Genomic DNA, 19,733 nt, shown 5'->3' on the forward strand with positions numbered 1-19,733 from the left:
AAGAGTCTCAGATATTTTATTGCACAGACTACAGTTCTTCATGTGTCCTTACAAACATTTAAAGCTTTGTAAACAGTGAACAGCATCTCCCCAGTGTGTTTGGTAACTCCTGCTAACCCTCCTCTCAGTCCCTGTGTTTCCTCAGCAAGTCTCAGTGTTTCTACAAGCCAACCAGTGACCAACTACAGGAAGCAGCTTGGAGACGCGGCTACGGCATCCAGTCAAACTGCTGCGGTAGAAAACCGAGGGTGAAGGACAGGAGTGATAGGAAGGAATTGATCCTGTAAAAGGTGTTGAGTTCATGTTCATCCAAGAAACTGGGAAACAGTTTGTGTGTAGGTGGAGACGGCCTGAACTCTGCCACCTGCAGCTGGAGCTGATGAAGAGCGTCCACACCGACCCGTTTGGGTCCAGGATCAGCACCGAGCAGAATTCCTTTCCACGGGGAGCAGACAGAAAATGGCACGTTGGGAGTTGGGTAGTTTGGAGGGATCCGGACAGGTTCTGTTACGGCGTCTGGGCCATGCCGCGGCTCGACTTCATCTTCTCCAGCCTTTTATTCAGGTGGCTGTTGCTCGACTCCAGCTCCTCGATCTTATCCAGCGCCGTCCGCAGCTGTTGGACCAGAGGAGAATCACAGTTAGCCTGAACTCTGCTTCCTGAACAGACCAGCTTCCAGAAACACCGTGCCTCTCTCTGCAGTTTGCGTTTCTCCGCCTTCAACTCGTCCTCCACCTTCTCTGCGTTCTCCGCTGCAGATTTGTAACGAGTCACATGACTCTCCAGTCTGGTCACCTGCACACCAAAAACTCCACTCAGAACCCCGATGAGATCACAGAACTGCTCTAAAGTATTCACACCTGTTCAAAGTTTTCACATTTTGTCACATTCAAATCAAACTTTAAGAAAAGTTTGATTTTATTAAACTTTTATAAAAAAGTTTTATAAAAACTTAGACATTTTTTGTAATTTTTATTTTAAAGTTCAACTTCTAAATATACCCTAACATGATCCAACATGTAACAAATTCATAAAATGAGGTGCGATCACGTTGTTTTGCTTTATTGATTATTTAACAGAATTAAATTGAAGTGTTGTACCGAGTTACGCCACAAGGTGGCGGTGTTTCCCATGTGACGGTTTGATGCATCGTTTTCCTGCTTTATTTCTCACGGGAAAAAAAGACAAGTAAAAAGTCTCCGTCTTATTTTTGTTTAATTTTAGGTTGACTAACGTCACTAAGCACATGAATATGATTCCCATGAAGTTTTTCTCTTATAACATTTGTCATTGCATAACCAGTCTTATGTAGACTGTTTTGAGAGTGAAATGGCATGCTAGTTGACCGGCTAGCTTAGCTGCTAGTTAGCTTATCAAATAAGGGTTAGGTCATTTCTGAAGTTCCAACCAGTAAGAACTATTTAAGTTTGAGGTTTGAATGTGATCCAATTTAAACAATAAAACTGAGGTGTGAATACTTTTCTAAAATAAACCCTGTGGAGCAGTCAGACGATCTCTTGCTCACGTTTTGCTCTAAAGCCGTCACTTCCTGTTCCGCCTTCACCAGCTTGAACTTCAGGTCGTTTATTTGCCTGCTGGAGTCTCCTGGAGAAGAATCACAGGAAAACGCTCATTTGTTTGAGACGTTAAGGAAAACCCAGAAGTTTTGTCCACGGCCCGCTCCACCCACTCTGTAACTCCATGATGTTCGGGTCGTTCCCGTTTTCAGCAACTTCCCCGTCTGGACTGGAACCGCCGTCTGCGCCGTCCTTCTGGTCCAGCTGGGATTTTAGTTTCTTTATCTGCAAAAGGATCTCCTGATGTTAAACCTCCAGATTCTTAAATCACCTCATCTGCATTTCCTTAAAAAACTCACCTGCTCAATCATTTTTTCACGCTCATCCACTAGTTTCCTCAAACGAATCTCTGAAAACAGACAAAACATCGTTCATGAGTCAAATAAATGATCAGTTTTGTTTCATTTATCAGTTCAGTTTCAGACCTTCCTGTTATCTGTTGAAGAGATCTTCATAAATAATTCATGTTCTTGTTAAATTAGAAAATCATTGCTACCTCAATTCCTGGCTTCTTTAATGTTCCTTAAGATTTGATGCTAGATGCTTTTTGAAACTGGAAGCGTAGGAAAACATACTGTTTAAATACGGCAGATGTTTTTCTGACATCCAGCTTAAACTAGCCATTCTTTTACTGAACGTTCACAAAATGGTTTTAAACATTCTGCTTTTAGTGCAGAATAATCTAGTCCAGGTTTTAAGTATTGAAAGTTTCAAACTACAGCAAATTAAAGACACTGAAAGTCGTGGACGACCGGCCTCTAGCCTCAACACACTGGTTGTTAGACTATTCAAGACTAACACCAGCACACATCAAGAGCCAACGCTAGCATATTCAAAACTAACAGTCTATCCAATGTTAACTCTAACTTAGCCAAAGCTAATGCTAGCCTGCCTGTGCTAACGGACAGCAGAGGACGAAGGCAATCCAGACAGTCCTCAGCTTAGGCCTGCTAATCATCTCCAAAGCTAATGCTAACTAAGGCTCCTCCTCATTTGGACTTGGTTAGCGGTACCGGATCAGTAGCTTCTGAAGGGATATATTCTCCTGCGACATGAATGTAGCCACCGCTAGATGAGCCATAGTCTGAATTTTGGCACCAATACCACAACATCATGTGTTGGGGCAGAGATGAATTTCAGGACGACGACTCAAGAACCAGAGCAGGAGCTAAATAATGACAGAGAACCTCTCCAACTGTTAGCAGGAATTCCCCAAAATCTTTTTTTTGTGTGTGTTTTTTGCATGTTTTTATGTAAAAACATCTACAAATAGCGATTAATGTAACTGAGTGAAAAAGCAAAGTCTCATCTTCAAAATTTCCAGAAAGGAGAAGAATCAAGACTTTCCTACAGCATCGCAGATCAAATCAATAAATACAGCAATGATTTATTTAAAGGGAATGTGTGAACGTACCGCAGGGTGGCAGCAGCCAGGGAGATGGATGGGGAGGAGAACCAAGGCATGCAGCGCAGCAGCATCCAGGAGGGGCGGGAGGGTGATGGTGTTAGCATGCACACAGTCAATTACACACACCGCCGCTTCGTCAAAAAGTTTCAGTAGATGTTTATTTAGAGCAACGGTAACAGCAGGTTTTAACGGTTTAGTGCAACAAGATGCAAACAAAATCAAAGTCATTCTGAACTCCAGAGGGAAGCTGAGAGTCTGATCTGCTCTCCAGGTAAACAGAGAAAAACATGCAGAAGTTGCTTTGGCCTGAAAGTTTACAGTTAAACCATGAAGGCAGTGGAACGGCAGGAAGACAGCAAACATAATATCAGTTCAATAAACCAGAGATGGACAGTTCAGGTCACTCAACTTCTCTTGCATTCAGTTCATACAGGAATACATCAAAGTGCTGAGAGGACTTTAAATATTCTGACAACTTGTAGAGAGCTGAACTCTCCAGCAGAGGGCGCTTTACGCCACATCGCTGTGTAAGTTTTTCTGTGGTTTGGGCCACATGCAGACCAGAGATGGTGAACCAAGCAGCTGGCTGGTCTGGGATGGGAGCCAGAGCTCAGCAGAACTTCAGGGAGTTTGACTGTGGGTTAGCAGGAGGTCTGATGGAGCAAACCCACATCTGATGGAGCAAACCCACATCTGATGGAGCAAACCCACATCTGATGGAGCAAACCCACATCTGGTGGAGCAAACCCTCATCTGATGATGTGTCAGCATTCACATGACTGACACAAACTCTCAAACAACAGAAAACGCTGCAACCACAGGAGATAAACGCAAAAGGTAAAATGCCATACATGGTAAAAACAACAGCAAATGCAAAATGCTGCAAACTGGCTCCATGAAACATTAGTCCTCCACACCACCAGGGGGAGTTGGTCACCAAATCATCTGGGTCCAGACCCTCAGTAAAGTCCAGAAGAAAGTTGGAAAAGGTATATTATGCTTCATATCTTTTACATAACAGCAGAATGTATATGTACCTGCTCCAGACTCCCCCTAGTGGTCTGGAGGACTTCTGTTTGTGGAACCAGGTTGCAGCATTTTACGCTGCCTGCTGTTTTTGCTATTTGCATCATTTTCCCTTTTGCTTCTGCTTCCTCTGGTTGCAGTGTTTTTCATTTCACTTTTTGTTGTTTTTGTGTTTCGGAGTTTCATTCATGCTTTCCCAACGTGTTTCGTCGTCAGCCATCATCCTAAAGGGATGGAAATACTCCACAAGAACCAGGACATTTGTTCTGTCTCCAGAGGTGTTTGTTTGCAGATCTGATCTGGGAGTTCGCAACTGGTCTAAAATCTGAAGTGGGCGTGGCTACAGTAATGGTGTGTGACGCGGTGGAAGTTCTGCTCTTGGGTTTCTAGAGATGTACAAAACGTCCTGAACGGACAGAATCTTGTTTTGTTCTTGCCGAATCGCATAGAAGCAGATTTATCTGGTTCTGAAACATGGTACCAATGAAACAACGAGTGGATTTTCTGGTTCCATCATCGGGTCACTGGGACATCAAACCCCATCAAACTCCATGAAGTGCTGATATCACCGCCTCTGGTTGCTTCAGTAGCCAGTACTGATGAGGTTCTAGATGTTCCAGCTCTTTGCAAACTGAATCCATCACTGGTGTGTATGTGGTCCATTTTAGACCCGTCCTGCTGAGTGTTGGACCCTGTTGTCCCAGACCAACTAAGACATCTTACAGTCCTCTTTACTCTTGCCTTTGCCTTTCTTCTTCTTTGGGTCTTTCCCTGCCTGTGGTACCTCTTTGGTGCCATTGGTTTGTTCTGGAGTCTTTTGTGGATCTGAAGGAACCTCGGTGGCATCTAACCCTTCCTCAACTGTTGGGGACGTTTCCTGCTCAATGTTCTCTGGAACATTTTCAACCTTTTCAGGTGGGTTGTCTCCACACGGCAGGTCATTTTGAGTTGAAGGCTGATCAACTTTGCTATCGTCATCCTCGGAAACCTTCTCCTCGCCACCTTCTGTCTTTGTCTCCGCGTTACTTTGGCAAAGCTCTGAATTCTTCCCGTTGACTTCAGCTCCTTTCTCATCGTCTTCCTGTTCCAGTTTGCTGCACAGAGCAGATTCAACAGCTGCTTCCACATCCGAGTCATCAAAATCAAAAGACTGTCCTTCGTCCTCCTCTCCGCCGTCCTCGTCGCTGTCCAGCTGAACGTCTGGAGGTGAATCATCCCCCTCAGGTTCCTCCATGGACTCCTTCACCTGCTCAGCACCTTGAGAAGAGTTAACCTCCTCAGTGTTTGGACAATCTTCAGGCTCTGGGCGTTCAGCAGACGCTTCCTTCTGCTCCTCTTTGGGAGGAGAACCAGTATCTCCAGTTTCTGCTTTGGTTAGATCCGCTAACTCCACCTCATCTTTCATGTGTAACAGTGGATCTTCAGGTTCTCCTCCTCCTCCATTCAACTCTTCATCATCTCGGCAGATTTCTTCAGAGGTCTCGACCTTTGGCTCTCCATCGTCTGGCTCAGCTGCCTCCTCTGGTTCCCTCATGCAGGGCTTGGGGCCGTTTGAGGTTGGCGAGGTTTCGGGATGAGCTCTGGCGTCATCGTTTGCTGATGATGCAGATGTTTCCTCATTAATTTCAGGACAGGTTCTGGACTCAGGGACTCCATCATGTTCTTCACCAGCCAACTCAACGATGCTTTCAGGGTTGTTAATCATCTTCCCGTCTCTATCCATTGATTCTGACTTGGTGCAGACATTTTGGACAACAGCGACGTCTTCTGGTGAAGAGCTGTCTGGAGGAAACTCCTCTTCAGGATCTTCACTCTTTCCAGAAGTCAGGAGGTTTGCTCCTCGATCAGAGCCGGTTTCAGATTCCATCTCTTTAACATCTTCAGCCGTTTCAGACACATTGGGCCTCTTAATTGTTTCAGCTTGGGAAGTTTCTGTGGTTTGCAGAACTGATTCATGTTTCTCTGGTTCTGAAGTTCCTTCCTGGTTCTGCAGAACCTCAACAAGCTCCTCATCTGGAGTTTCAGGTGATTCCACAGCATCGGTTTCCTCTTCCTGGTCTCCTGAAACGTGATCATTGTTGGGTTCCTGGAAGGCTGGAGTGGCAGCGGTATCGTCACATGATGGAAGGTGTTTGTTTGGACCTTCATCACCTTCGTTTGAGGGCAGATTTGTTTCTGTAGCATCACCTCCAGCCATCTTGGCCTCTGGAACAGATTCTTCCAGTGGTTCATCTTGGAGGAATCCTTCAGGGGGTTCTGCACTTTCTTTGGCTGTTGGAGATGTTTCCTCATTCTGTTCGTCCTCAGAAAGCTCTGCTCTCGTTCCAATCAGACAAGATGTTTCAGAAGATCCCACAGTATCACTTTGTTCCAACATCTCCGTGTTTCCGGTTTTCCCTTCATCTCCTGAAACATGATCTGTGGTTGACTGTTGGAGATCTGAGGTGTCTTCTCTTGTAGGGATATCTTCACTCGAATCAGGATCATCTTTGCTCTTACATGCGACGAGATTACCTTCTTGATCAGGACCAGTTATTTCAGAATCCTTTAGGATGTCAACAGCAGAACCTTCATTTGGCTTTTCTGGATCTTCACATTCCTCGTTCTGCGTATCATTAACGATCTCCACTCCAAGACGAGGCACCTGGGTTGATCCCAGAACATCAGCTCCTTCTAACATCTTGGTGTTTGTATATTTCTCTTGGTTGTGACCTTCTGAACCCGGATCTGTGTTCGGTTCTTGCAGATTTTCCTTGGTAGAAACATTTTCAGAGGGCTCCAGATCTTTTACTTTCTCAGGTTCTTGGTTGTCTTGAGGTCTAGCAGTGGACCCACTGTTATCCTGTTCTGCTGTGAGCCCGTTATTTTGTATGACTGAATCCTTCCTGGTTTTTTCGTTTTGCTTCTCGGTTCCAGCTTTTTGTTGGTCTTTGTTTTCATGAGTTCCTCCTTTTTTCTTTCCCTTCTTCTTCCTTTTCTTCTTCTTCCCAGACGCGGTAGAGGCCTGAGCTTGGGACTTACTCGCAGTTTCCTCAGCCTCGTCATTTTCTGCCTCCTCAGGTTCTTGTTGAGGTTCGGAGTTCAATCCAACTGGAACAGCTTGTTTAGCTAAAGATTCTGTTGTAACAACTTCTTGTTTGCGTTCCTGACCTCCTGAAAGGTCACCACCAGGTGCTTCAGTGCCGGTACTTTGGGTTTCGGTTAAACCTGGATGACTGATGGAATCAATCTCAGATGTTTCTGTTTCTCCAGATGTCTGGATCAACTGAAGATCTTGGCTGACAACGATTACGGCTTTCGCTTTAGGATCTGGACGATCAATCGGATCTACAGTTATTTGACCGTCGAGGTGACTTTCCTCAGAAGGAAAGCAGGTCTGGGCTTCTGGAGCCTGTCCATCGCAGCTCAAGTGATTCTCTTTGACGTCCTCCAGTGTTTCTTCTTGCTGCTCTGGAGCCACGTCTTCCTCTCTGCAAGCCCTCAACTCCTCTGTGCTGCCTGGGAGATCATGGAGAGCAGACGGTGATAGACGGCCAACAAAAACAGCTTTCTGCATTACAAAGTTCATCAGGAGGCGCCAGCAGCAGTAAGGGACAGGAAGAACAATGGACCGATTTGGTGAAGCTCAGAGCCAAGATGTCTGATAGAAGCAGGAGAAGCGAAACAGGAAAAGAAGAACACCTTCATTCCCCACCAGTTGGGGACGAGAGGGAAGCCTGGAGCTGAGTTTACACCATCATCAAGAGAAAACGGCGTGGATCGCACCAGGAGGCGGCCGCTCAACACTTCAGCGCTCATAACCCGACTCCCATCAGATCTAGAGACGCCCCATTAAAGCCAGAGCAGAAAGTAACTCACACAAAAGGAGGAGGAGGAAGTCTGCAGAGCAGACATTAGCTTCGAGGGAACAGCTAGATGTCAGATGCATGTGTCCTACTTAAAGGAACAGTTTGGTTTTTCAGAGGAAAGGTTTAAGCAGTCACTGTCCTACCAGTTTGGACTCTTTACAGGCAGTAATGGAGGACAGAACCTAAACCCTTAGACCAACTACTGATGTGGAGCGAAGTGAGGCTCACACAGTCACTGCAAGGTTCACTAATGTAGTGTACGCTATACTGGTTTGATAAATGAGGAGTCAGAGGAACAATGCTGGTCAGAATTGGAGCCTAAACGACTCAATGTCTCGACTCACAATCACCCGACTTTAGCTTTCCAGAAACTATTTTTGTTATTATCATTTCAGGAAATAAGCAGAGAATATTACAGATATCAATACTAAAAATTTACAGCTACTGACTGCTTAAAACTTCTCCACTGAACCTGAAGCATCAAACTATCCCTTTAAGAATTAAAGCTGGTGATTCTCTTTGTTTTCAGATAATCAATTATAATTTTTTACTAATAAATGTCGTTTCTGTGAATTATTACAACTCATTTTACTGTCGATTCGTTACCAACGATAGAAAAGTTGATAAAACTGCAATAATCTTTAATCAGATCCTTCTGGGTTTGAAGGTTCAGTAAAATCACATCTGAAACAAACTGAATTTTAGAAAAACTCAGAGGATCACCAAACTGGAAGCAGTGAAACGAATCAGGATGAGGAGGAGGAGGAGCATGGGTCAGAGTTTGGTGGCGTTCAGAGGGAGGAGCAGGAGAAGCTGCATGCCTTCAGTCTGAGCCCAGCAGCAGCAGCAGTTTTTACCGAGGACGCCGTTTCCTTCTGCGGGAGCCGCCTGGGCCGGCCGCTCCGCTCCAGCTGACCCGTCCACCTCCGACGGCCCGGCGTCTCCGTTGATGTTCAGGTCCGGTCCCAGGACTATCCCGTGTTTCTGCACAAAACAGCTAGCATGTTAGCGGCAGAGAGCGGCGCAGAGGAAACCAGCAGGGGTTCCTCTCAGTACCTTCAGAATATCCTTCAGCTTCACCGCCTCCTCCCTGAGCTCATCCCGCTCCATGCGGATGGCGTCTGAGTATTCTTTCTGCCGCTCCAGCGCCTGAGCGGCAGCGGGAAGCAGAGAGGAGCAGTGAGAAGACGCAGAGTGGAAACATTTCATGCAAAAGGAGGAACGGGGTCAGAGGTCATACCCCAATCTTTTTATCCTTCCACTCCACCGTCTCCTGGAGGTCGGATATTTCTCTAACGTAACCGTCCTGCTTCAGCCGCAGCTGGCGGATCTCCTAAAGAGCAGGAAGACGGAGAAGAAGTCGACAGAAAGAAGGAAAGTGAGGCTGAGGAGGAAGTGAGTGCAGTCGAACATGCAGCCCGACACCACGCAGTCCGACACCACGCAGCCCGACACCACGCAGCCCGACACCACGCAGCCCGACACCACGCAGCCCGACACCACGCAGCCCGACACCACGCAGCCCGACACCACGCAGTCGGACACCACGCAGCCCGACACCACGCACCCCGACACCACGCAGTCGGACACCACGCAGCCCGACACCACGCACCCCGACACCACGCAGCCCGACACCACGCAGCCCGACACCACGCAGCCCGACACCACGCAGCCCGACACCACGCAGCCCGACACCACGCAGCCCGACACCACGCAGCCCGACACCACGCAGCCCGACACCACGCAGCCCGACACCACGCAGCCCGACACCACGCAGCCCGACACCACGCAGTCGGACACCACGCAGCCCGACACCACGCACCCCGACACCACGCAGTCGGACACCACGCAGCCCGACACCACGCACCCCGACACCACGCAGCCCGACACCACGCAGCCCGACACCACGCAGTCCGACACCACGCAGTCCGACACCACGCAGTCCGACACCACGCAGTCCGACACCACGCAGTCCGACACCACGCAGTCCGACACCACGCACCCCGACACCACGCAGTCCGACACCACGCAGTCCGACACCACGCAGTCCGACACCACGCAGTCCGACACCACGCACCCCGACACCACGCAGCCCGACACCACGCAGTACGACACCACGCAGCCGGACACCACGCAGCCCGACACCACGCAGTCCGACACCACGCAGTCCGACACCACGCAGTCCGACACCACGCAGTCCGACACCACGCAGTCCGACACCACGCAGTCCGACACCACGCACCCCGACACCACGCAGCCCGACACCACGCAGTACGACACCACGCAGTCGGACACCACGCAGCCCGACACCACGCAGTCCGACACCACGCAGCCCGACACCACGCAGCCCGACACCACGCAGTCGGACACCACGCAGTCGGACACCACGCAGCCCGACACCACGCAGTCGGACACCACGCAGTCGGACACCACGCAGCCGGACACCACGCACCCCGACACCACGCAGCCCGACACCACGCACCCCGACACCACGCAGCCGGACACCACGCAGCCGGACACCACGCAGTCCGACACCACGCAGCCCGACACCACGCACCCCGACACCACGCAGCCGGACACCACGCAGCCGGACATCACGCAGTCCGACACCACGCAGTCCGACACCACGCAGTCCGACACCACGCAGTCGGACACCACGCAGTCCGACACCACGCAGCCGGACACCACGCAGCCGGACATCACGCAGCCCGACACCACGCAGTCCGACACCACGCAGTCCGACACCACGCAGTCCGACACCACGCAGTCCGACACCACGCAGCCGGACACCACGCAGCCGGACACCACGCAGTCCGACACCACGCAGTCCGACACCACGCAGCCGGACACCACGCAGCCGGACACCACGCAGCCGGACACCACGCAGTACGATACCACGCAGTCCGACACCACGCAGGCCGACACCACGCAGGCCGACACGCTAACTGCTGAGCTGAGAAGCGAGCGGCTGGGTTCCTGTCAGACTTGAGCCTGACTACAGGAGGCTGTTCGTAAAGTTACACGATAAAATCAGCAATAACTTAGAGAAAAAAATTTGCTCCATGTTTAAATACATACTTCCATATTGTTATTAAGACATTTATAAATTTCATAGTTTCAAGCCAAATAAATATTTAATTATTTAGTTATATTTAGCCTGCTAGCTAAAATTAGCTTTTAATTAATTATTTAGTTTGGAAACTGCTAACACAGCATTACATTTTATTCATTCATTTAAACCTGAAATCTCAAAGGGCTCCTTCACTGACGATGCTACAGGATGTAGCTGCATCTGCCCTGGATGACCGAAGCCAGGCTCTTCTGACGAACTCAATATTTAGCTTGATAACTAAATATTTAGCTCCTGGTTCTTGTTTGATTTGCTATAAGTTAGCTTTAGATCAATCAAAATTTAAGACTTCCAGTTTAACATATGTAATAACTAAGTCATTTTTGGTGATAATTGACTCAGATAATAATAATAATAATAATAATAATAATAATAATAATAAATAAATAAATAAATACATAAATACATAAATAAATAAATAAAATAATAATAAATAAAATAATAATAATTCTCCTTCACTTGACACCAAATTTCAACCTGATCTGATGTGGAATTTCAAAATTAAAGCCTTTAATTTGAATCTTATGTGTAACTTTACAATCGGTCCATGTGGATCCCTGAGGATGAGGAAGGCGAGGAGGAGGGAGAGGAGCAGCACTCACGTTCAGCAGCTCTTCGCTTTGCTTCAGGGTCTCCTTCAGCTCATCAAACTGGAACTGCAGGACGCTGTGAGCGTGTTTCTGCCTCTCAAACTCCTGCAGGGAACAGCAGAGCTGGTGAGGAAACCGCAGCTAGCATCTGGAGCTAACCCGCTAACGTGCTAATTCTCGAGCTAACCCGCTAACATGCTAATTCTGGAGCTAACCCGCTAACGCCCTAATTCTGAAGCTAATCCACTAACACGCTAATTCTCGAGCTAACCCGCTGATTCTGGAGCTACCCTGCTAACACACTAATTCTTGAGCTAACCCACTAACGCACTAATGCTGAAGCTAATCCACCAACACGCTAATTCTCGAGCTAACCCGCTAACGTGCTGATTCTGGAGCTAACCTGCTAATTCTCGAGCTAACACGCTAACGCCCTAATTCTGAAGCTAATCCACTAACACGCTAATTCTCGAGCTAACCCGCTGATTCTGGAGCTACCCTGCTAACACACTAATTCTTGAGCTAACCCACTAATGCACTAATGCTGAAGCTAATCCACCAACACGCTAATTCTCGAGCTAACCCGCTAACGTGCTGATTCTGGAGCTAACCTGCTAACACACTAATTCTTGAGCTAACGCACTAATGCTGAAGCTAACCCGCTAATTCTCGAGCTAACACGCTAACGTGCCAATTCTGGAGCTAACCCGCTTCATTTAAAACAACAACAACCAGACAGTAGAGAAAAAGATATGCAAATAAACCTAAAATCTAAGGCCATTCTAGAAAACGTGAATTATGTCAAAATTAAATAGAAGCTGCAACCTTGAAGCACCAAAGGGCAGATGTAATCTGAATTGAAGTCAGTGCTTTAGCATTAGCTTCTGCTAATTAGCGGTTTTGGCTAACGTTTGAGTTAGCGTGCCACCGCAGACAGAACCTGGCCTTGGTCCGGGTTTTCCAGCTGGACTGAAATCCCGGCAGCACCGGGTTCCAGTTTCTCTTCATGGTGAGGATAAAAACATCCTCGGCTGTCTTTCCTGGCTTCAGATTCACGGTGAGGATAAAAACCCGTCCTGATTTCTGGCTTCGTTCACCTTGAGCTTGTCGTCGTATTGCCGGCGCGACTCGGACAGCAGCTCCTCCAGCTCCATCAGCGAGTCTTTGAGCGTGTCCACCTGGTACATCAAGTTGTTCTTCTCATTGTCCAGCTGGGCGTTGGACACCATGGCCTTACGGTACTTCTCCTCCACCTCCGCCAGCGCCTCCTGGTGGAGAAGGAAGGAACAGGAGTTGACATCAAACCCAGCAGCAGTAAAACCTGAGCAGAAGATGCAGCTTCAGCAGGAAGATCAGCGGTTTCTACACAAACTGGAGGAAGTTTCTGTAGTTTCTAACTGTGCTGCAGATATGAAGCTGTTTAGCTAAAGCAGGGGTGCCCAGTACGTCGATCATCAACCGGTCGATCACAGAAAGATTTTGAGTCGATCTCAGCAGGGGACAAACTGAACGCCGCAAGGACGCCGAGACCAGCACTTCCTCTTCTGACAGGTTTCCATCCATTTTCTAACACCTTGTCCCTTAGTGGGTCAGGAGGTGCTGCTACCTCTCCTGCTAACATTCTGGGCGAGAGGCGGGGCCACCTGGACAGGTCACCTAGACAGGTCACCTGGACAGGCCACCAGTCTGTCACAAGGCAACACAGAGAGACACAACCACACCTAGGGACAATTTGGAGAGGCCAATTAACCTGACAGTCATGTTTTTGGACTGTGGGAGGAAACCGGAGAGAACCCACCATGCACAGGGAGAACATGGACCGGGGCCGGGAATCGAACCCAGAACCTTCTTGCTGCAAGGAATCAGCTCTACCAACTGCACCACCGTGCAGCTTCTGACGGGCTTATCAAAAATATTCACTAAGATCCTAAACGTTTGTAGCTTCATTAAAAAAGAATAATTATTAAAAAAATCAACGAAACGTGTTAAAATTAATAATCTCAGTAATTATTGTTTGAACAAGGTGTTGCGCAATTCAGTGCGTTTCGGTCCCATTAACAAAAAAAAAAAAAGGCGACTGATGACCGACTGAGAGCAGAGCAGGAGTTTAAATGAGCTGCTCGACCAGCGCTGTGTTCATGAGAGGGTTATTAATAATCCAGAAATAAATATCAAGCCTGGAAACCTGAATGTTAACGTCTCTGCTCGGCTTGAGGGGCGCAGGCGGTTGCCACGGCAACAGGTGTGCTTAAACGACCAAGAGATGGAGAGTAAAGAGGTGGGAGTGGGTTAGAGTTGATCACCTTTGCTGTGGCTCATCACACCTGCTGCAGTTTCTCATACTGAGGTCATCAAACCAAAGTTCAGATCCACCATGACTGACTGACCTGCTGACCAGAACCAGCTTCTGACTGAGAAACCAGTAACCTGCTCCCAGTGTCAGAATGTCACTGAGGAAGAAACTGGATCAGGTTTTCTCTCACTTTATTATTTCGGCTATAACTGATGGATATTTGCATATAAAATAAGTCAATAGAGTCTAATTTGTAATTTTTATGTCTTCATATCATGAGGTAGATCTCAGGCGGCTGGTGAGTCAAAAAGTAGATCTTGGTCTCAAAAAGTTTGGGCACCCCCGAGCTAAAGCTAGCTCAGTTAGTTAGCGACGCTTCAGGCTGGTACCTTCGCTTCCTTCAGGTTCTGCTGGTACTTTGTTTCCACATCCTGAATCTGATCTTTCAGTTCATGGATCTCCTGGTGGGCAGAGCGGCAGCAGCAGAGAGGAAGAGGAGCGATGAAGGTGAAGCACGGTGATGGCAGCAGCAGCAGAAGTGATGTGGAGAGAAAACGGTCAGAGCAGAACCAGCAGGTCCGTCTGTCCGTCACAGACCGAGCCTGACGGAGCGTTCCTCTGCATAAAACAACTTTCCAGATTTAAGTCCGTCTGCTGCGACGCTGCAGAAACGTTTCATTCTGTTTGGATCAATCTGATCATTATTTACTGCAGAACCGCGAAACAAAGTCATGAACGTCCAACCAGCTAATTCTGTACATCTTTTTTATTTCTCAGAGATTTTTGAAGAAGTTTGTGTTAAAAGATGAAATATTTCCTTACTGATAAAACCAAAGTATAACTTAACGAGCTGCTCAACATTCCTCATTTTCATGTTTTATTGGAGTATCACTGTCCTGCTAATATCACAGCATTCTGGTAACACTGTGACTTTTCCTCATAATTTAAAGTTTTTCTTCTTTTTAAATTATAATAATTTAAATTATTTCTTTGTCCTCCTTCATAAATAAGAAAAAAATATTTAATATATTTTTATATTCCTCTCTGTTGGTTTGTTTGCTGGAGAAATGAAAGAAATATTTTACAGAAATACTTGGAACGAAAACACTATTTTAGGGAAATAAATTTATGAAGGGAAACATTTTTGATAATATTTAAATCTTGACATTTTAGTTTTTACTTTCACAAAACTTTGAAAATGGAGAGAAAAATAAAATCTGGCCAGACTTTCATGAGTTTGGATCGATATCAGAACCAAACGTGATTCTATCCGGGTTTTATCCCGTCTAGTTATTCCAGCTCAGATAAACCCAAACCTGAAGATTCTGGGTGAATCGGTACCGGTCCGATTTCTGGGCTGAATGTGATCACTTCCTGGTTCCTGCAGTGAAACGCTCCGCAGTCGGTTCACTGAACTTCCGGGACGAAACGGAAACATGACGCGGATTTCTCCAGCCGGCTCTGAGAACCGACTCCGGCCCAGAAGGCTTTACCTTGATTTCGCGGATGGAGCCGTCGGCATCCACCGTCAGCGCCGTCTCCCCGCTGCCTCGCCGGGAGGAAGTCCCGCCCACCGAGGTGAGGGTCGCCGCCGTGAGAGCTGAAGTAGCTCGAGGTCCCTAAGGAAGAAACAACCAATCAGAGATGAACCTCTGAAATCATAGCTGGAGCAGAAAGATGGAGTCAAGATGGAGTCATGATGGAGTCATGATGGAGTCATGATGGAGTCATGATGGAATCAAGATGGAATCAACATGGAGTCATGATGGAGTCATGATGGAGTCATGATGGAGTCATGATGGAGTCATGATGGAGTCATGATGGAATTAAGATGGAGTCATGATGGAATCAAGATGGAATCAACATGGAGTCATGATGGAGTCATGATGGAATTAAGATGGAGTCATGATGGAGTCATGATGGAGTCATGATGGAGTCATGATGGAATCAAGATGGAGTCATGATGGAGTCATGATGGAGTCAAGATGGAGTCATGATGGAGTCATGATGGAGTCATGATGGAATCAACATGGAGTCATGATGGAGTCATGATGGAATTAAGATGGAGTCATGATGGAATCAAGATGGAATCAACATGGAGTCATGATGGAGTCATGATGGAATTAAGATGGAGTCATGATGGAGTCAAGATGGAATCAAGATGGAGTCATGATGGAGTCATGATGGAGTCAAGATGGAGTCAAGATGGAGTCAAGATGGAGTCAAGATGGAGTCAAGATGGAGTCATGATGGAGTCAAGATGGAATCAAGATGGAGTCATGATGGAGTCAAGATGGAGTCAAGATGGAGTCAAGATGGAGTCATGATGGAGTCATGATGGAGTCAAGATGGAGTCATGATGGAGTCAAGATGGAGTTATGATGGAGTCAAGATGGAGTCAAGATGGAGTCATGATGGAATCAAGATGGAGTCATGATGGAGTCATGATGGAGTCAAGATGGAATCAAGATGGAATCAAGATGGAGTCATGATGGAATCAAGATGGAGTCATGATGGAATCAAGATGGAGTCATGATGGAATCAAGATGGAGTCATGATGGAGTCATGATGGAATCAAGATGGAGTCATGATGGAGTCAAGATGGAGTCAAGATGGAATCAAGATGGAGTCATGATGGAGTCATGACGGAATCAAGATGGAGTCATGACGGAGTCATGATGGAGTCAAGATGGAGTCATGATGGAGTCATGATGGAATCAAGATGGAGTCATGATGGAATCAAGATGGAGTCATGATGGAATCAAGATGGAGTCATGATGGAATCAAGATGGAGTCATGATGGAGTCATGATGGAATCAAGATGGAGTCATGATGGAGTCAAGATGGAGTCATGATGGAATCATGATGGAGTCATGATGGAGTCATGATGGAGTCAAGATGGAATCAAGATGGAGTCATGATGGAGTCATGATGGAGTCAAGATGGAGTCAAGATGGAGTCATGATGGAGTCAAGATGGAGTCAAGATGGAGTCAAGATGGAGTCAAGATGGAGTCATGATGGAAATCAAGATGGAGTCATGATGGAGTCATGATGGAAATCAAGATGGAGTCATGATGGAGTCATGATGGAGTCATGATGGAGTCATGATGGAAATCAAGATGGAGTCATGATGGAGTCATGATGGAGTCATGATGGATTTATGATGGATTTATGATGGATTTATGATGGAGTCATGATGGAGTCATGATGGATTTATGATGGAGTCATGATGGAAATCAAGATGGAGTCATGATGGAGTCAAGATGGAGTCATGATGGAATCAAGATGGAGTCATGATGGAGTCATGATGGAGTCATGATGGATTTATGATGGAGTCATGATGGAGTCATGATGGATTTATGATGGAGTCATGATGGAGTCATGATGGAGTCATGATGGAAATCAAGATGGAGTCATGATGGAGTCAAGATGGAGTCATGATGGAATCAAGATGGAGTCACGATGGAGTCATGATGGAGTCATGATGGAGTCAGACTGGGAAACAACCTGAACAACTAGACATGAAGATCACTTTTAAAATTCCTATCAGATCCGGTTTCTCACCTTGTCAAAGTCTCTGTCTTCCGCCTGCGGAGACAGAAAACAGACATCAGGACAGATGAACAGGACGATGAAGAGGCTTCAGGTCCAACCAGACGAGCAGCAAATTCACCAAAAACTCAAAACGTTCCAGTTAAAGAAACCACCTTCAGAGCATCCAATGAGATCCCAGATAAATCCCAGGTGTTGTTACGCTCCAACATGTCTGAACATCATCCAGTCAGGGTGGCGAATATATACACACACACACACACACACACACACACCCTGCCGTCCCGTCAGAGCCGGGGACTCACTTCAGGGAAGTCAGGGATAGTGATGTCATCCAGGTGCCTGGAGAGGGCGCTGCCGCTCACCCCACTCCTCACAAAACTGGCGACAGAGCCGCAGTTCTCCTGCAACGCCACCAGGGGGCGACACAATGAAAAACCCAACAGGACGTCAACACGACAGAGTTACTATCAAACTACTGTTTCCATCTTCAGAGGGAAAAACACAGCAATATGCTGCATGCAGGGAAATACACACACACACACACACACACACACACACACACACACACACACACACACACACACACACACACACACACACACACACACACACACACACACACACACAGCACCGGTTCACCAGGGCAGACTAGTCTGATGTGAACTGAAAGTAAAAGTTAAATATTTGTTTTTCTCTGGAGAGTTTACTGAAAGCTGCCAGCAGGGGGCAGCGTTTCCACTCAGAGCAGAGGAAACTATCTGGTTAACCATCTGCTTCTCTGCTGGTTAACTATATCTGAGGTTTATTTAGCCTCAGATATTAAAGCAAACTCCTGATGTCGCACAAAAATTGACTTATTTAAAAGTTAAACTATCGATGTTTGGTAAAAGGTTTTCAATTAATAACCCAGGGGTCACAGGACGGTGCGCCTTCAGAAAGATGGGGCGCTGCAGCGTTTTCAAAAAGGACGAGTATAATGTAGATAATCGTTAATTTCACAGATGCCTGCAACTGAGAGACTATTACAGGAGATAAATCAGGTGGGATCCGTCTGTGATTCAAACCATTCATTCAGTGCAGCAAAAATTAAAATAATTTCTACTCGATATCAAAAACTGATGCTGAAGAAACATTCAACTAAGCATATAAAAGAAAAGCGGGAATCAGAGCTTGGCATGGCGATTACAGATGAAGATTGGTTGGATATGTGGAAAAATCCAACACGATTTTTCATCCCAGCTAAAGTCCAGAATAGATATAAGAGCATAAATACGGGGTGTTGGAGGAACTGTGGATCAGTGAAGGCCGATCATTCTTACATGTTTGGTAGCATGGTGCTACAGCTCTGCAACTGTAATGGCATGAAAGTAAGAGTGAAATATAGGTACAATGTTAATATCTAAGCTTTTAGGAGGAAATGGGGAAGGGTGGCGCCCCCTGGGCAACAACAATGGAATGATAGAAGAAATCTACATTATGGAAAAGCTGATACATGGTTTGAGACTACAAAGCACAAATGGAAGAAAAATGGATGAAATGAACAAAAATAAAGACAAAAAACAGCGACCAAAAATAGAGAAAGAACTGGACGAACTGGAGGGGGCAAAGGTCACAGAGGACTGGCTCCCAAGCAAAAGTTTTATGTAATGTTGAATGTGAATTGTTTATATGCGTTATGTATGTGAACAAATGTGAAAAATGCTAATAAAAGCGCCTTCATTCCTCCTGCAGGCGTTTCTCAAAGGGCTGGGACTCGAGCTGCAGCTTCCTGCTGTCAGTCACCTGATCCAGGTGTGATAAAGCAGGACTCTGTGGGAAGCCATTTGTAACAGTCAGAAATTAACCGCAATAATCTGGGTTATTTAGCCTGTAGGAGAATAAAATGGAGGTTCATTTCAAAGTCCTATTTTCATTCAAATGTCAGTTTGAAACTAAACATTAGATTACCAACAACATATTCAGCGTCGATGCTAAACACATAGCTTCAAACCTAATGTTCACTTAGCTCCCACTCTAGTTGGTTTCAAGCAAAAATGTTTAGCAAAACATTAAGTTTAACTTTAAACTAAGCAATTAGTTTGGAGCTAAAACAAATTAGCTTGAAACTAAATATTTAACTTCCAACTAAATGCATAGCTAATTACTCATTTAGCTCCAAACTACATATTCAGTTAGTGAGCCAAATATTTAACATCATGCTAAATATTTAACTTGCTAATAAACTTGTAGCTTCAAACTAAACATTTAGTTGACAGAGAATCAGATATAAACATGAATTAAATATTTAAGGGCTTTCTGGAACAT

At 46.3% G+C, this 19,733-nt stretch overlaps 2 protein-coding genes across 11 annotated transcripts in view; both read right to left on the reverse strand.

Moving 5' to 3' along the window:
- Positions 1 to 3,129, reverse strand: LOC106907366 (leucine-rich repeat flightless-interacting protein 2-like). 2 transcript variants are annotated; one of them, XM_014973039.2, is made up of 6 exons: positions 2,992 to 3,129; positions 1,877 to 1,926; positions 1,691 to 1,802; positions 1,526 to 1,605; positions 691 to 795; positions 1 to 615 (listed from the first exon to the last, which is right to left on the reverse strand). In XM_014973039.2, the coding sequence occupies exons 2-6, from the start codon at positions 1,886 to 1,888 to the stop codon at positions 508 to 510; spliced, it is 417 nt and encodes a 138-aa protein (XP_014828525.2). In that variant the 5' UTR covers positions 1,889 to 1,926; positions 2,992 to 3,129; the 3' UTR covers positions 1 to 507. The 2 variants fall into 2 exon arrangements, with proteins under 2 accessions (XP_014828525.2, XP_087859788.1); XM_088003662.1 differs by lacking the exon at positions 2,992 to 3,129 and having other exon boundaries at positions 1,877 to 2,982.
- LOC106912834 (uncharacterized) overlaps positions 3,118 to 19,733 on the reverse strand; it is a 38,209-nt gene continuing 21,593 nt past the window's right edge. For 4 of the 9 annotated variants that reach the window (XM_088003658.1, XM_088003657.1, XM_088003651.1 and 1 more), the window contains 9 exons: positions 17,439 to 17,462; positions 15,366 to 15,491; positions 14,262 to 14,333; positions 12,677 to 12,847; positions 11,592 to 11,684; positions 9,100 to 9,192; positions 8,916 to 9,008; positions 8,717 to 8,843; positions 3,118 to 7,509 (listed from right to left, as the gene is read on the reverse strand). In XM_088003658.1, coding sequence (XP_087859784.1) covers positions 4,721 to 7,509; positions 8,717 to 8,843; positions 8,916 to 9,008; positions 9,100 to 9,192; positions 11,592 to 11,684; positions 12,677 to 12,847; positions 14,262 to 14,333; positions 15,366 to 15,491; positions 17,439 to 17,462 — 3,588 coding nt within the window. In that variant the 3' untranslated portion in view covers positions 3,118 to 4,720. Of the gene's footprint in view, positions 7,510 to 8,716; positions 8,844 to 8,915; positions 9,009 to 9,099; positions 9,193 to 11,591; positions 11,685 to 12,676; positions 12,848 to 14,261; positions 14,334 to 15,365; positions 15,492 to 17,438; positions 17,463 to 17,581; positions 17,670 to 17,731; positions 17,831 to 19,733 lie in introns of those variants that run through there. The other 5 variants (XM_088003634.1, XM_088003640.1, XM_088003636.1 and 2 more) reach the window with 3 other exon arrangements.

Source organism: Poecilia mexicana, unplaced genomic scaffold, assembly GCF_051168715.1.
Source record: "Poecilia mexicana isolate PSO_F unplaced genomic scaffold, ASM5116871v1 scaffold_2, whole genome shotgun sequence".
Classification (NCBI taxonomy): domain Eukaryota; kingdom Metazoa; phylum Chordata; class Actinopteri; order Cyprinodontiformes; family Poeciliidae; genus Poecilia; species Poecilia mexicana.

Bases quoted from the DNA above. Each gene is read 5' to 3' on its own strand.
- LOC106907366 (XM_088003662.1), bottom strand. From the start codon at position 1,945: ATGTTTTGTCTGTTTTCAGAGATTCGTTTGAGGAAACTAGTGGATGAG. The intron at 796-1,525 runs GTGAGCAAGAGA...TTTGGTGTGCAG, and splicing joins TGACGGCTTTAGAGCAAAAC to GTGACCAGACTGGAGAGTCA. The intron at 616-690 runs GCACGGTGTTTC...CTGGTCCAACAG, and splicing joins AACGCAAACTGCAGAGAGAG to CTGCGGACGGCGCTGGATAA.